This window comes from Styela clava, chromosome 11 (genome assembly GCF_964204865.1).
Source record: "Styela clava chromosome 11, kaStyClav1.hap1.2, whole genome shotgun sequence".
Lineage (NCBI taxonomy): Eukaryota > Metazoa > Chordata > Ascidiacea > Stolidobranchia > Styelidae > Styela > Styela clava.
The window spans coordinates 20,651,550-20,667,166 of NC_135260.1; the positions used below are offsets into that span (position 1 = coordinate 20,651,550).

The 15,617-nt window shown below is 36.0% G+C and overlaps 2 protein-coding genes across 2 annotated transcripts; one reads left to right on the top strand and one right to left on the bottom strand.

Annotated features, from left to right (window-relative positions):
* The first annotated feature begins 1,429 nt into the window (after nucleotides 1–1,429).
* On the top strand, nucleotides 1,430–11,789 carry LOC120348203 (putative gamma-butyrobetaine dioxygenase). Its single transcript, XM_039418333.2, has 10 exons — nucleotides 1,430–1,589; nucleotides 2,787–2,914; nucleotides 4,973–5,180; nucleotides 5,255–5,330; nucleotides 5,730–5,774; nucleotides 6,259–6,383; nucleotides 7,249–7,450; nucleotides 8,363–8,485; nucleotides 11,143–11,247; nucleotides 11,522–11,789. Exons 1-10 carry the CDS (start codon nucleotides 1,510–1,512, stop codon nucleotides 11,627–11,629), a joined length of 1,200 nt encoding a protein of 399 aa, XP_039274267.2. The 5' UTR covers nucleotides 1,430–1,509; the 3' UTR covers nucleotides 11,630–11,789.
* On the bottom strand, nucleotides 8,877–13,792 carry LOC120348204 (DNA replication complex GINS protein PSF3-like). Its single transcript, XM_039418334.2, has 4 exons — nucleotides 13,589–13,792; nucleotides 13,049–13,167; nucleotides 12,565–12,681; nucleotides 8,877–12,264 (listed from the first exon to the last, which is right to left on the bottom strand). Exons 1-4 carry the CDS (start codon nucleotides 13,743–13,745, stop codon nucleotides 12,040–12,042), a joined length of 618 nt encoding a protein of 205 aa, XP_039274268.1. The 5' UTR covers nucleotides 13,746–13,792; the 3' UTR covers nucleotides 8,877–12,039.
* Nucleotides 13,793–15,617: the final 1,825 nt, after the last annotated feature.

Consider the following 15,617-nt stretch of genomic DNA (forward strand, 5'->3'; position numbering starts at 1 on the left):
TACGAGGTTAGATTTCAGGTTGTGCGTCATTATGGTGCACAGATTTGACGAAAAACACTAATACAAATATCAAGCCGTAAAAAAATTGCTCAAGTCTGCAAACCTCACACCCCCGTAAAAATGATAGGCAATGATCCCAAGATGAATAATCACAAATAAAAAAAACTTAATGTCTGAAAACAATGTTGGACCTTAAAAGGCCCCTTATCTGCCGAACTATGAAATGCATCAGCTAGATTAAGTCACCAATTTTTGTTTAAGTTGAAACCATGAAAATTTGATGAAGTATGGGGAAAAAGCAACTTCATATAACGGACAAACAAATCGTCGCATGAAATATGTGCAAGGTTGATCAAAAGATTGTTGCCATCGAAGAAGGGTTGAAAATATGAAATTCTGAGATAACGAAGTGATTTCTGACGAAAATAGCGCGAACCTACAACGCAGCAGGTCGTGGAAATAAATATAATGATGCAAAAACCCGAAAATACTTTGAGAGGTTATTTTGCCTTTGTGACGTCACAATAGTCCAGCGGTGACAATGATAATTCATTATGACGAAACAAATGTGCATGTCATACTAAATCTCCAATTTTATGGGTTTCGGAATTCTTAAAATATAATCTGAGTTAACAGACAGGTGCGCAGCATTACATAAATACCTATTTTATAAAAAACTCAAAATCGCCAAAACTGACTTACGCAATTCGGTTATTAGCGTGACGATATTTTATAAAGTAATTTTTTATTGAAATATCGCATTCATGGAGATCACTATAGTAATCAGATAGCGGAGTTTCATGGTTTCATACCTAAAAGTTTTACAGATGGAAAGTATACTTGTCTGTATGTTCTGTTAAGTGTGTCATTTATACCAAATTGCTAATTTCTACAAATGGTATTACAGTATACAATCATCTGTATCATAAAATTCATAATCTTGCTAGCTTATGTGATGTACAAAATTGGTTTTATTGAACCCTCATGTCTCTACCACATATCTGAACATTGCTCATTGTTATCTAAATCACTTGTAGACCGATGAACAAAATCGATGATAAAAAGAAATGTTGTGAAAGAAATCTATTTGCGGCGAGCATAGTTCACGGAAGGCGAATGGTGGGCTTTTAATCGTGGCGATGTATTTTACTGATTCAGATTGCGTTGTAAATATTTGTTGTTTCAAATAAAAAGTTGTTTGGGGAAATGGATTTCGTATTCCCCAAAAGCCAGCTCAGTTGTTGAAATAGTTCGCCTATTGATGAAATCAATCAATCATTTGTGGTCTTTTTCCGCTCAAAGTAGTGGTGTCTCAAACCTAATATCATTGCTTAAAATTACAATATATATTTGGTGGCTTCGCCTTCGCACCAACACGACACAAAGGTGAGATTTAACGCACCACTGCACAAAATTGGAAGAAAGCGTGCTACTAGCTTCGCACTAATCAGCCTGGCTGTGAGATTTATTCCTACGCTGCACTCGTCGAGTATGCAATAAAGTGGAACAATGGCTTTCACACCTAAAATTGAGATCAATGCGGACAAGACAGCAGTAAATGTGTTGTGGGATCCCACTCATACCAGCAGGTATGTAGATATAAATGAATTGAGGAATATGTCACGAACAGAAAATCGATCCAAGAAAGCGTGTTTTTCAAGTTTATGCATGTTGGTATCGGTTGTCGGTTATCTAATTTTGTGAGAAAGATTTGCATGTACGTACGTATGTGGATATGTTTGTTTATTTATCCCAATGATGTAATATCATCTTCATAATAAATAAGCATGGAAACACAGGTTTGATGTATTTACGAGGCTTCGTTGGCCGCAATACAGTTGCGTGATATGCAACTTTCAAATGTGTCAAAATAACAATTCATGACTGCCACTAGAACTAGCGTATATTTTACTATTAGTACGCAGCAGTTAGAAGTGTAAGCTCGACAAAAGCTGTAAATTTGGTCCAGCGACATTTAAATTATTAACCGTAGTTTTCTTTTTGAGAAGAGAAACATTGCATGGTATCGAACATTTCGTAAAATTCAAATTGGGCGTCTTCACACCAACTGACGATACTTACCCTCACGGTGACGTGTATAGTATTTAATTTTTTAAGAAATGTTCCAAAAGCAATGTCATGTCCACAAAAATGCCAACAGCTACAGAGACTATAAGGCAGTGGTTTCCGATCGGGAGCCCGTGGCCCACCAAGGGGGCCCGGAGAGCAGTTGGAGGGGGGCCACTAGCCAGGCGCAAAACTGATTTTTCTTTAACCAGTAAACTCCCCGTTTTTCCTAGTTTCATTGATAAGGTTATTTCACAGGGTGTTTTTTTTCCTTAGTTGAGCATGGATTGTTTGAACATAATGGGATTTGGAATCTACTAATCAAAGTAACACTATGAATACCACTGTAATGATAAAGGGAGGTCATGTGTGCTTAAATGCCTTCGGAAAGGGGTGATGAGATATAAAATGTTGTGAATCACTACTATAAGGAATCACACTGCAAAATTGGGAGTTAAGTACACGAAAGCTCACGTCCAACCGAGTCTGACGACTAAAAACTTTTTATTAGAGGACAAGGTCAAAAGAACATTGCCCGTTATAATATATATATAGAGAGAGATATGTTCAATAAAATAGCACAGTGACCCAACATTTCGTCGATGGGACAATACTAGTTTGCTGCAACCGCAACTACATGCAAATGATGCGAATCGATCTTAAGTATTATGTCTTATCGAACAATTGCACTTTTTCATACATATCCCTCTTGCTTATAGATGCAATGTCAAGTGGCTACGGTTTCACTGTCGATGCAAACGATGTGTTCCTGAATTTTCTGGAATGTTCCCACTTGATAAGGATGAATTTGACGACGAACTATATTTAACAAGCGCTCAAGGGAAAGGCGAGTTGGAAATAATTAATTAACTCTAGTTTCTACTTTTTGATGAACAGGTCGAAGCAGAAATCCTATCGGCTGATCATGAGCGATATGATTTATTCGTATAGACATAGGGAATGTGAAAACATTGTCAAACGTGCCGAAATTGTATTTTGCGGCGAGGCGTTAATGGTCGAGAAATCAAACGTATAGATTCGAACCGGTACTATTTGTTGACAGTTCAAAGTCTCACGGGCGAGGTTTATCCGTGTAATGTAATCTCATTATACCGTTTTTTTTTTTGGGGCCTTGGTGAATCTAGGTCATATGACGATTTACCCTTAGCTCTGTTTGTATAATTTCAAACTCTGTTTTGCTGAATTGCAAAGTCTGTTCGGCACTATTGTTGGTTTGTGGTAGATGAATAATATTTGCGCATGTTTCGCAACGTGCACCACTTGTCGACTAGCTCAGAGATGGCCAACACGTCGATCGCGATCGGCCGGTCGATCGCCTTGTCTCGAGTAGTCGATGGCGTCTGATGTTTAGTGAATTTCACAACATACATCAAAAATTGCCTTGAACCAGTTCCATGCAGGTAGAAAATTGTAAATTAGGAAGTTTCAGCAGTCATTTAACATTTATGGTTTGGGCATATTGATTTTTCACTGTTCCTATAATACATGGATACTTAGCGAGTTTTTTTGAGGGATTTTTAAAACTTATGACTAAAATTTAAAAAGGTCTCAAATCTGAATTGTATGATTTGAATAAATCTTGAATATCATGATGATACATTTACTCCTGGTACAATTACATAATCATATTAACAAATGAAATGGGACATTAGGAATACAAATTTTTGTGACAATTTCATTAAGAATGTGCCCAAAGAATATTTTGTATGCGTGTGTGCAGTGCAGCTATCTGCATATTCAGTACTCATACGTTTTTGGACACGTCAGTGTACATAACGATCGTTTCAATATTATGTAGTTGTTCTTGTTGACATTCTTCTTAGTCACCATAAAATCGCTTTTCTCTTCGAATACTGGACCAATTGTTTTAGAATTTCAGTCGATCGCGAACTATTTTGACGATTTTAGTTGATCGCGGTCGAAAGCAGGTTGGCAACCCCTCATCTAGCTCATTGTTTCCCAACCTCAGAGGACCGGTAAAATCTGACATAATGATTTCGCGGACCAGCAACAACATATCAAATTTATTGACACGAAGCATGAAAAAATGGTGAATGGTAAGTGACCAAGTCATTTTTTTCTCGGCTTTGTGGAAGCCGTCAACACTTTTTTGAATAATGGGACATTCTTTGTTCGAAAGTACTTCGATGCTTGGCGTACGGTGCAAAAAATTGGGAATACTCCATGCTTAATATTTTTGCTTAAAAAACATTTATTATGTTGTCAAGTATGATATACTTATGTAACTGACTGTATTTACTTTTATGGAGGGGTGGTTAAAAGTTTCAGGTCTTTGAAACTCGCAGGATTCAACAAAGCGATTTCGCGATGATTGGGAATCTGAAAAACGATTACTCGACGCCAAGGCGTCGCCGGGAAATTAATACCACATATCAAACGCGCGATATAACGGCGGAGAGAAATCGCCCAATAAAGCAAGGCAGCGTAGCGGTTGCGCCCACAGAAAAACAAAGAAACGATAAAAGCGTCTGCCCAGCGGTTGAACCACTGGTCTAGCTTAGTGCCGAACCTTGCCCAGAACCACGTTTTAGTGACAATCGAAAGTGAGTTTTGCTGAAATTTGATTGGCTACCTGCGCTATTCAACGAAAGTACTTCACAGAGGCGTACTTATAAGGTGTGATGACGGGAGTTGACAATCAAAACGAAAGGAAAACATCAAAATACTAATATATATGTGAATGTGATATTCCTCTATTTCACTAATGATTTTGTATCAGTATATATGGCCATAACTTTTAAGTACGTTTTTGTATTTTTCCTTCTCGTTTTATCAATTTGAGTTAGATGTCATTTTGGTCAATATATTCAAGGGTTTAGAAGAAAATCCAGGCTATATCATTAAATGAATATGTTGTTAACAGATGGCGTTTTGCATGTGCAAATCGACAAAGAGGTTATGGAAAATCACGAGACAGCTATACCTTTTGAATGGCTGAAGGAAAACTGCAACTGTGATTCGTGTCTAAAAGCCGACATTGCTCGGAGCAACTTCAACTTTGCAAACCCTGCAACCACTTCTGTTCCAAGAGTTTGTTATGACTCTCTACAATCTCAAGAGGGAAAGTTTGAGTAGGCGAAAAATTAAATTTGAATGGCACAATAATTGTATTGCGATTCTATTTCGACTTAATTGTTCATTTTAGATGCCTTAAGCAAATTGTTGACGTTGGTTTCTGCGTGATAGAAAATGTCACGAGGGAGAGTCTAACAGTGCTCAAGGTGAGAATTTGGTGTGAATTCAATCATAGAATATCCTTAATGTGCAATACTTTTAAATTGCGTGCGCATAAGCACGCTTTGCTAGTTTCTATTCACTTTGGGAAGGATTAGGACTTTGGGAACTTCGGTTAGGATTAGGACCATACATCCAATTCTCCATACTGTCCTAGTTATATGTTGGCGAAAACGGGAGTTGACAAGAGCAAATTAACCAACCATTTCAGCATCATTTAGACACGCAAAGTATGCTTAGAAATTTTCATCGAACGAAAATAAACGTTTTAGGTTTTTTCGTCATCATTCTAGCATATGCAGTAAAATCGGTAATATATTGTTGTACTTATATATATATATATATATATAGGACTTATTCAAAAATCTAAAAATTTCTGTTTGTAGGTTGGCGAAATGTTTGGTTATATTCGATCGACTCTGTACGAAAAAGTAAGTGCAGTTGAGAAAGAATCTCGTTTTCAATATTGAGTTGTTGTAGTTGCGATTGTACAATTGCGAATTTGTTATTTATTTTTGTTATAAATCAATGATACAATCGCCGGCGTCAATGGATTGCTATGGTTCCAAAAGCAAATACAAATTGTGACGATAATCTGAGTAAGTACACAAAGTAGACGATCAAACTTGGCCATCCCCTAAAAGAAATTTAATTGAAATAGAAGGGGTGTGATGCTCGACGATCAGCGTGTGTTAAGGATGTTGTGAGCGTAAATATCTGCTATTTTTATTTAGTTTTTCCAATACCATATTAAAAACTTTGCAGTATTTGGATACAACAGCGCAAAATAGGATTCGGAAATGAATATACATACAAGTCAGCCGTAAAGCTCAGAAATCGATTTAGGCACATATCCCGACCTCTGGAACCATTAATACGATGATGCAATTTGCTTACTGTTTCGTTTTTATTTAGTTCTTTGATGTCAAGTATGAGCCGGATCCTTATAACTCGGCATATACCAGTTTGGGACTTCCCTACCATCAAGATTTACCGTACTATGAAGCAATGCCGGGAGTCCAACTTCTTCATGCTCTTGAGTAAGATTTCCGAGTAGGCCTACAACATTTTCATCACGATACTATTTCCCTAATTTAATAATTTCATTTAAAAATTATCAGATGCGAAATTGGACAAAAAATTATTGTAGTAACATGAAATTTTGTAATCTTTATAAAAACTTAATACGCAACTACGCATGTTTTATATATCTATTGATCTGCCCTTGTATTCGCCATGTAGCCACATACATACATACATACTTGCGCGATTGACGGCACTCCCGAAGTATGTGCATCAAGATGGCGCACAACCTGAACCCTAATCTGGTACACATACTATGTTCAGGTTGTGCGCCATCTTTGTGCACATACTGAGCTCCCGATTGACTTAGAATGTGAATTTTGATATCGAATAATAATTCCAAATGGTGCCTTGTTTCACATTTACAGAATACAACAATTATCCTTATTTTATATTTCCTAAGCTGCTTTTTACTTCCAAAATAATTTCCAGTAGTTGAAACCAGATGTCTGTGTGATGCATTAAAAGACATTTGAAGTACATATACAGCTACGAGAATTTGCCAGCTTCCGGGTTTTTATTAACTTCTGAGCCGATACTTTGAGCAACATTTTTAAATAAATTTCTATCGTATTTGATAGCGATGAATATAACTATATATATATAAGAGATAAGATACGCAAATTTTCGAGCATAATGTAAGTTCTATTAGGAGTGGATGAAGAGATATACTATGGCGAGAATTGCTCTTCTATTTTTGGTACAGACCCATATATACAGATAAAAGTTTCAACCGACTTTTCGTCCACACTGAAAAAAAAATATATATACATATGTTCCGTGTGTGCACTAGCATTTAGAACTTTACGTAACTATGTTCAGATTCGACGATTCAATCAAAGGTGGTGAATCACAGCTGGTAGATTTATTTCACGTGGCGGATATATTAAAAAAGGAATCTCCCGAAAACTTCAAAGTGCTATGTACAGTTCCTGGTACGTTTCAAACAAAGGATTTGAACCGCCCCAACCCAGCTTGGTACGAGCATACAAGGACGCATATTGAAGTTGATTACTTTGGAAACGTAAGTCAAGTCTAAGCTTTGTTGAACTGAGGCTAGCACTTGCAGTCGTGGGCAATTTTGTCAAATTCATCCAATTCAGAATATTGCTGTAGAACGGCTTTGAACGGTGTATTCCAAAACAGGGGCCGAATATTTAGTATTAATCAAATCTGAATGCTTAATAACATTAGAAATAGGCTGACTTCCACATGCCGCAATCGCGTACAATTTGAATTGTCTCGGATAAACTCGGTCATTTTCATTCATCCAGGAGATCGCGCCTCTTCGTCCTGTCAGAACATGGTAATAGGTAACCTTTTTTCATATATATATGCATGCTTCTGTGATAGCGCTAATTTGGGTCGTTTTTTCGTAGTTTTGGTGCAAATTATTATTTTGATACATATACACAAAAGCTCGGCGGTATGGCGCACCGTGCCAACGTTAGAAATACGCACCTCCGATTACCCTGTGCGGGTTCAATTATCCCGTGGAGGACAATTTTGCGCGAGGTGGAAAGTTGGAACCGCGGAGTGGTTCAGGTGAACGTAGTAGGTCGGTTTGGGGTTCCTCCACCATCAAGTCCATGCATCCAAAACAAATAACTGACCAACTAATTCTATGCCCGATATGGACTGCTACCGATAACCCCACGAGAGGCCGTGGTACACCATATGAACAAGCTATCTTAACGACCTCCCTTGTGATAAATATGAAATACAATCTACAATATTGAAACCGAACTTGCTTGTTTCAGACTGTATGAACAAGCTATCTTAACGACCTCCCCTGTGATAAATATGAAATACAATCTACAATATTGAAACCGAACTTGCTTGTTTCAGACTGTATGAACAAGCTATCTTAACGACCTCCCCTGTGATAAATATGAAATACAATATACAATATTGAAACCGAACTTGCTTGTTTCAGACTGTGGCAATCTACTGGAACCCGGGAGTGGAAGGAGCGTTAAGAGTTCGATTCGAAGATGAAGAGAGATACTTCAAAGCGTACGTGCATTTCTTGAGAATATTACGGAGAAAGGAATTAGAGGTATAAATGAAATCTATCCATGCTATAATCTTACTAAATCTTATTTTTGACATAATATTCATGCCATCTTTGGCGGGCTTATAAATAGATCAAGATCCCATAATTAGTGATAACGTGTTACAGTAAGGGCGCATTGGTGGGTGTGAGTAAAGTAAGTAAAGGTTAATTAATACGCATTGGAACACCCAGTTTTGTCACCTAAACTTCTTCGAACATAAAGCACGATAGCGAGGCGACTTTGGCCAGTATATTCACCCCGACAAGACATTATATCAGCAACATAAGACTCTAATCAGGGATGGCCATTTCCGAATACTAAACTATTCCGAATACATTCTAAAATAATGTTTTCGAATCTGGACTTCCGAATACATTCTAAAATCGAAAATAACACATTTTTGTTTTAGTTTATTAAAACCCAGTAAATTAGGTAATGAGCTTTAATAGAAATATCAGAATAAAACCACAAACCAACAGTATATGTACACAAAGTAATTGATAGTTTATAGCTATCAATAAAAAATAATAGCAACTTGTGGCACAGTCAGTTTATTAAAATTATTCACTTAGTACAAATGACCATATGAAAAGATAGACAAGGAGTTGTCTGACGCTTCCTATCATTGGTACCATGATAATACGATAATAGTCAAGTCTATTGACAAAAATACTACTTGTATTCAGATAATTGTGTATATTTTCTGAGAGTAATAAAATTTATTGGCAATACAGGCAACTGAAACAAGCAACAACAATCGAAAATTCATTATGCCCTTAAAAATTCTAATATTTAAGCCTAGAGTATTCTACTACCTACCAGTATATTTGTATATTAATTTATGTGAACCATATTGTTATTATGTGTAACATATTGTCGCCTGCAACACCCATCGCGATTCCTCGCTCGTTAAAAAGCCGTCTTTTTCAGCGTATAATGATCATCCTGTCACGTAAAATATTCAATCCATGACAACTACGAGATTCTATAATATTTTTAGATATTAATTTAATGTGTCCAACGTAACTCGCGGTTGCTTCTTCTTACGTCAAAAAAAACATTACTATTCGGTGAACGGCGATCTGTGACCTAAAAGTACGAGACAAACTGCCTGATGTATTTAATTTTAATACGTATTTTTGCAATCTTTCCAACTCGTTATCGCCGTTAGAAAAATCTCAAATAATGATATAAAATTCTCTTAAATTGTAGAGTATAAATCATTTCATATAATGAATATACATATAAAGTTTAGCAGTAAATTAAAAATAGATATTCATCGCCGCGATTATGCCACCTGTTAAAAGAGTCGACTTTTACAACAAATAATATGACAACGAATGTATATTTTTCTGTTGTGCAAAGTGATGAATTCGTGACCGACACGGGCATATTGGACACGTAGTGGACATAACGATCGTTTCAATATTATGTTGTTGTTGTTCTTTGACACGTTTTTAAAAAGTCGCTTTTCTCTTCGAATACTGGACCAATTGCTTTGAAATTTTCAGTGGTTAAAGATAAAAATTTTCTCCAGAAGGCTATTACTTTTTTTTTCGCTATGACGTCATCAAAATTATGTGACTCTACGTGTCCATATATTTGAGCATAGCTCTCTTGTTTAAAATGTCTTGCTTTATTAATTTAATTGTCTTCAATTTAACCTGCGGTTGCGTCGACAAAATAAAATCCTTACCACTCCTATATACCATTGCAATCCGCGGTCATAAAAATAAAAACGTGTGGTAAATTGCCGATTAAATAATGTTTTGATCCGTATTTTGCGAATTCGGCAAATATTTAGATGTACTTGTTAACAGTGACTCCGCTCAATCGAAATGCTGCGAACCTGATTATTTCTAATAAAACCGTTCGAAAAATCCATAAATCTGCTGTTACTCAGAGTAAAATTCATTTCATCACAATAAAATTGATTGAATATACTTTGGATTAATTATATTATATACATCCTCACAGCCCGAAAAAAGTCACGCTCCAAACCTTGTATCATGTTAACACGAAAATATTCGACGGCAATTTGAAGTAATGGATAATCAGGCAAATCCCGCCCTCAATTCGTGACGATATATTTCTAAACGCTGACCAAACATAATGTGTGCCAGAGGCACACGTAATTTTACGATTTTCACTGCCTAGAAAAGCGTTTTTTAAATTTTCGCGGGCCTCAATAAAACTTATATTGTTTGCGGTTTTATTTTCAGTATTTTAAATTGCTGCTTTTCAATCAAAAAGTTGCGTCTTTAGAAACTCGCCGCCGATGAACGTATTTACCAGTTCACAATTCCGTGCGCGTACAAAAATGAAATAATTGTCATCGTTATCGTGGAACAAATTTGTGGAAAATTTTCGTTTTAGAGAAAATAACACAAACGTAAAGGCGTTTACGGCCTAAATAACACGGTACGCTGATGAGTGATGAAAACAATCACGCGCAAGTTTCTATCGAGAATGTTTTCATTCAACGGAAACGTCGTGAAAGCGGCGTCGAAAATGTGTGACGTCACACAAATATCCGATATTCTTATGAACGCTAATTCCGATATTCGAATTGGCCATCCCTGACTCTAATATTACTTTGGAATATGAGAATATGATGGCTTTTCAATAAAAGACTATAAACGTTTGATTCGATATATAGTTTTGCTTCCGAATGAAGCCTGGAGACTTGATAATCTTCAACAACAGAAGAATGGCCCATGCTCGTAAGGAATATAATACGAAAGAAGGAAAACGTCATTTACAGGTGACTGAGTTTGGGGGCATATATAGTGTCCAATCACAAACTTGTGAAGCAACTAGGATAATTTTGTTGGATTGTTCACCAGCATCTAGTGATATAACACACTAACGCAGAACTCCCCTATCACTATCCATTGCATGTTATCTCAATGTTTTATTTTAAAAGAGGGCAAAAACAGTATATATTTTCAATGGTTTGTCACTAGATTTTAAACTTGAATTTCATCAAACATTAGCCCTCAAAATAGTATTCTTAAATTTGACATCTACCTTACCAGGGTTGTTATATTAATCTTGATGACATGAAGAGCACTTATATGGTGCTGGCACACAAGCTTGGAAAAAAGGTTGTTCCACCCAAAGTCGGAAATCGGTGCTGGTACTAATGAAACTGTGTCCATCATCCTTTAACTTTTGAAATTCATTGTTGTATGTACTTATGTTTTTATGTAATTATTTTTGATCGTCATGATTTTAAGTTGCAATAATGCCAATATGATATATGCCAAATGTTATTAAATGAGTAAATAAAATTTACGAAAGTATATGACAATTTCTACATTTTGAATGTAACAGATGGATTTCAGAGAGTACATGGGCAATAAGAATTTATAATTTGCCTCAACACTGTGATACCATTCTTTATTAGTCTGGTGCTTGAATGATTTTAGCTCAACATCTTAGTATCTTTAACCATACCCCAATTCACTCTTCAGACATTCATGTCATGTCGTGCACAGATCAGCAAGTCAGTACTCATTGGCTGGTATAGTAATCAGCTTACAGAAAACAGTCCTTACTCAGCATCGCGCTTTCGTTTTCTATGCCTGATTACCATTTCAGAAGCAGTTAATTTATGGCTAGTTCCCACCTCCCATTTCATATGACTATGAAGACTTTTTTGTCCAACTTCAAATAAATTTCGTTCAACTTCATCCAGTTTTTCTTTATGTCTATTACTGTCAAATTTGAATGCATTGGTTGACCAATCCATTATCCTGCGAAATCTATCAGCAAATGCCTGCATTGAAGAATGAAACCTAATTCAAGATGTATTTGAAACTATCCCCTCAAGATTTTTACAAGGAAGTGATATAGGTGACATGGAAGCACATCATATTGGGCCCAACTATTGAAATCTCATAGATCCAAACCCTACCCCAGTGCGTGTGAAACAAATTAGGCTGAGCATTAACAAATTGAGAATATTTTGATCCCTTTCACAGTTGCTTTACTAAAATCATCTTTCGAGAGGAATATGTGAAACACCTCCTAATGTAACAATAATCCTGTGCCTAAGAAAAGAACATGAATAAGTTACCTGAACTAGACTTCTTGCAACAAACACAGATTCATCTGCATTAAAAACCAGCATTTGTTGTCCCATTGCATAATAATATGGACCGAGTTTATGTAGATCTACAACTGATGCATCAGCCTATGTTGTTGAATGTAAAGAGAAATAACCAAACAGGGAATGAACAGAGCCACATGCAAAATATGAGGAGAGAATGCAGCAAAACCAAACATAGCACACACAAGGTTCATAAATTAAATAAAATATTATTTGACAAATTTTTGTGTTTATTAAATGAGGGACCACGACTATGGCTGGAAAAGGCTAATAACAGAGAAGTGAACTATAAAAGAAGTGAAAATTGAGCTTCAATAGTTAGCCCGCTAATCAGCTTGTTACCATACCCATATTCCTATATAAATATTCAATATGAATTGTTGTTTGTACAATATACACATAATACCTTCTGTCTACAAAAATTTCATTAGAATATTAGTTTTCAAAATACCTTCAGAATTTCTCTATAAACTTCTCTGTAAGGTTTTGTTATTTCTACAGATACAAGTTTTCTTTTAGGATTTGCTCCAAGTGATGATGCAAGCCATAATGGCAAATCCATCTTTGTACCTGAAGATTAGCTTTGCATTATCAGAATGTGTGAACCAGGAATTATACTACACGGTTTATATAATAATACATGTAGCTAGTGGATAGCCAGACAAACTCAATGGTATTTTGTTAAATTTAAATAATGCATTTCACAACATTCGAGCTAGCTGGCATACTCGTAAGAGAATGAACCTTCATAAGTGATATGCACCAGTGGAAAAAATAGGTTCAACTTAATCTATTAAAATTGGATTAAATGCGAGAGAAATAGGTCCATCCCGAATGACTAACGTAGATAGAGATTTATGTAACAGCCTGAACAGTGGCTTCTTAAAAAAAAGTGTGATGAAACTTCATAAAAACAGTCCTGTAATTTAAAATTGGAATTATGTAAAATTTGCATACTGCAACAATACATAATATTCAACTGCTGCAATACCTTCGGTTATGTCCTTTTTACCACTTCCTGGATCCAGAAAACCCAAACCAAACACTGGCAAAAGAAAGCTACATGGAACTTTTTCACTTGACATTAAAATATCATCAATACTAAAATAGTTTTGCTTCAAGCTTCCGCTCGGAGGAGCACAATCCATAAGTATAATTAGTAATTATAGGTATATTATCTATAGACAAAAGTTTAATAACATATTATTCGCTCATTGGAAACTTTATCTACTTGGTCCTTTAACCATGCAGTGAATATGATGGCCAGTATAATTCAAATGAATAACCAACTCCTGAACTCTGTTAGAAATTACAGAACATCTGGTTCAGGCTTGTACAGCAGTTGTAAACAAGGATTCATCAATGGCATCAGCCTAACGAGGCACGATTATGTTTCAATATTTATGTACAGATAATTCTGTAATTTAAGTACGTTTAAACTATGCATGTATGTACGGTACTTCCATCGGGTATAATATAGATTTAGTTGGGACTCCTGATTGACTCCGGGCAACCGAAAATATTCCCACATTATTAGTAGTATTTCTGTATTTAATAATTGATGTAATCTGGACTACAATTTGGCAATATTTTGGCATGTTTTTGGCTAATGAAAAGGTTTAGCCTACCTCTTCATGCACTCAACTTTGGTTGGGCAACTTGGCACTTGACTCCAATTATAATCAGCTTAGCGAAATCATTTTTTTGTCCTTATATTAAATACTGTTCACTCTTGTTTGGATATTTTTATAAAATTATAAAAATGGTGTGGCAAACAATCCTTATTATTTTTTACATTTCATCTTTTATTCTAATTTGTTTTTTATGTGTTTATTTATTTTTTTTTGGTTACCATATAATTTATCTAAAGCTTCTTTCTTTTTACTTATCGATCTTAAGATCGGAAAGTATGTTGATGGGTATTTGTCTGATAGACACAAGCGATATCTCACGAAAAAGAGAATGAATCCGCTCCGAATTTTGCATATGCATTCATCATATCTCGGATCAGAAGCCTATAGATTTTGAATGAGTTATGTCGTATAATTAGCGAGTTATTAATTAATTAGTGATGGGACACAAGGTGGCACTATGGAGAAAGAGCGCTGTTTTGGGGGATCGCCTAACTTACTATTGATAAATCATGGGTCTCTGACCGATATTCTCGTTTCTAATTTTATTAATGCCCTATGGTTGTGTGCGTGTGTGAATGATTTTATTTTTTTTTTCTTAGGTGAGTGAACACGTACCACTTCTTTTTGGCAATCCATCTTACAGTCTTATATTCTGTACGTTTTAAAACTTGTCCACGGATTTGTTTACTCTCCTGATTTCTGGATTTCATAATCAGTTTTTAATAATTTGTTTTTATCAAACATCTTATCGCCTTTTTGCTGATTATGGAGTCGTTATATAGACTACTCCCGATCCGATCCTGTTTGTTGAAAACCAGGCCCGGAATCCTGTTTTTCGGAGTCCTGGACCCGAATTCTGTTTGTGCTCAACACCCTCAATGCTCAACCATGGTTAACACTAGTGTGGGTGCAGATTTCAGGAATCGAAGTTGCACCGACCCTTGACCCCTGAAAAAACTTTTAAAATTTTAAACGCTTAGCGCGTATAATAAAAATCACAACAAAATGGTAGCCAAAGTTTGGATAAAATGTGGAGTTGATGGAATTGCAGAGAATTTTTGAGGTTCATGCGTAAAAGTAAAGTGTAACTTAGAAAAAGACAAATCTTGGGTGTATAATGAATCTTGCTATCCACTTGGCTGTTAAACTTGCGAAAAAATGTTGATGGAAGCTGGGAAAAATTTCATGAATGAAAAGCTTTCGGGTCAACTAAGAAGGGGATTCATAAATATGCAATCGCTTCACACGATCATAGTTCAGGTTCAGTGTGGTGCAACATGCTAAGCGTTAGGAATGTTATTCTGCGTGGGTAGGCAGTTCCGAAATCCGTGGGAGATAACCATGTGCGAGAGGATTGCTGGACTCTTCGCCGCCGTAGGGTGGTTC

What these genes read in the sequence shown, in the direction of transcription:
- LOC120348203 (XM_039418333.2), top strand. Translation starts at nt 1,510, where the DNA reads ATGGCTTTCACACCTAAAATTGAGATCAATGCGGACAAGACAGCAGTA. An exon ending in AGAGTCTAACAGTGCTCAAG is followed by an intron (nt 5,331 to 5,729) that starts GTGAGAATTTGG and finishes TTCTGTTTGTAG; the next exon opens with GTTGGCGAAATGTTTGGTTA. An exon ending in GATCGACTCTGTACGAAAAA is followed by an intron (nt 5,775 to 6,258) that starts GTAAGTGCAGTT and finishes GTTTTTATTTAG; the next exon opens with TTCTTTGATGTCAAGTATGA.
- LOC120348204 (XM_039418334.2), bottom strand. Translation starts at nt 13,745, where the DNA reads ATGGATTGTGCTCCTCCGAGCGGAAGCTTGAAGCAAAACTATTTTAGT. An exon ending in TAAAAAGGACATAACCGAAG is followed by an intron (nt 13,168 to 13,588) that starts GTATTGCAGCAG and finishes GCTAATCTTCAG; the next exon opens with GTACAAAGATGGATTTGCCA. An exon ending in TTTATAGAGAAATTCTGAAG is followed by an intron (nt 12,682 to 13,048) that starts GTATTTTGAAAA and finishes TCAACAACATAG; the next exon opens with GCTGATGCATCAGTTGTAGA.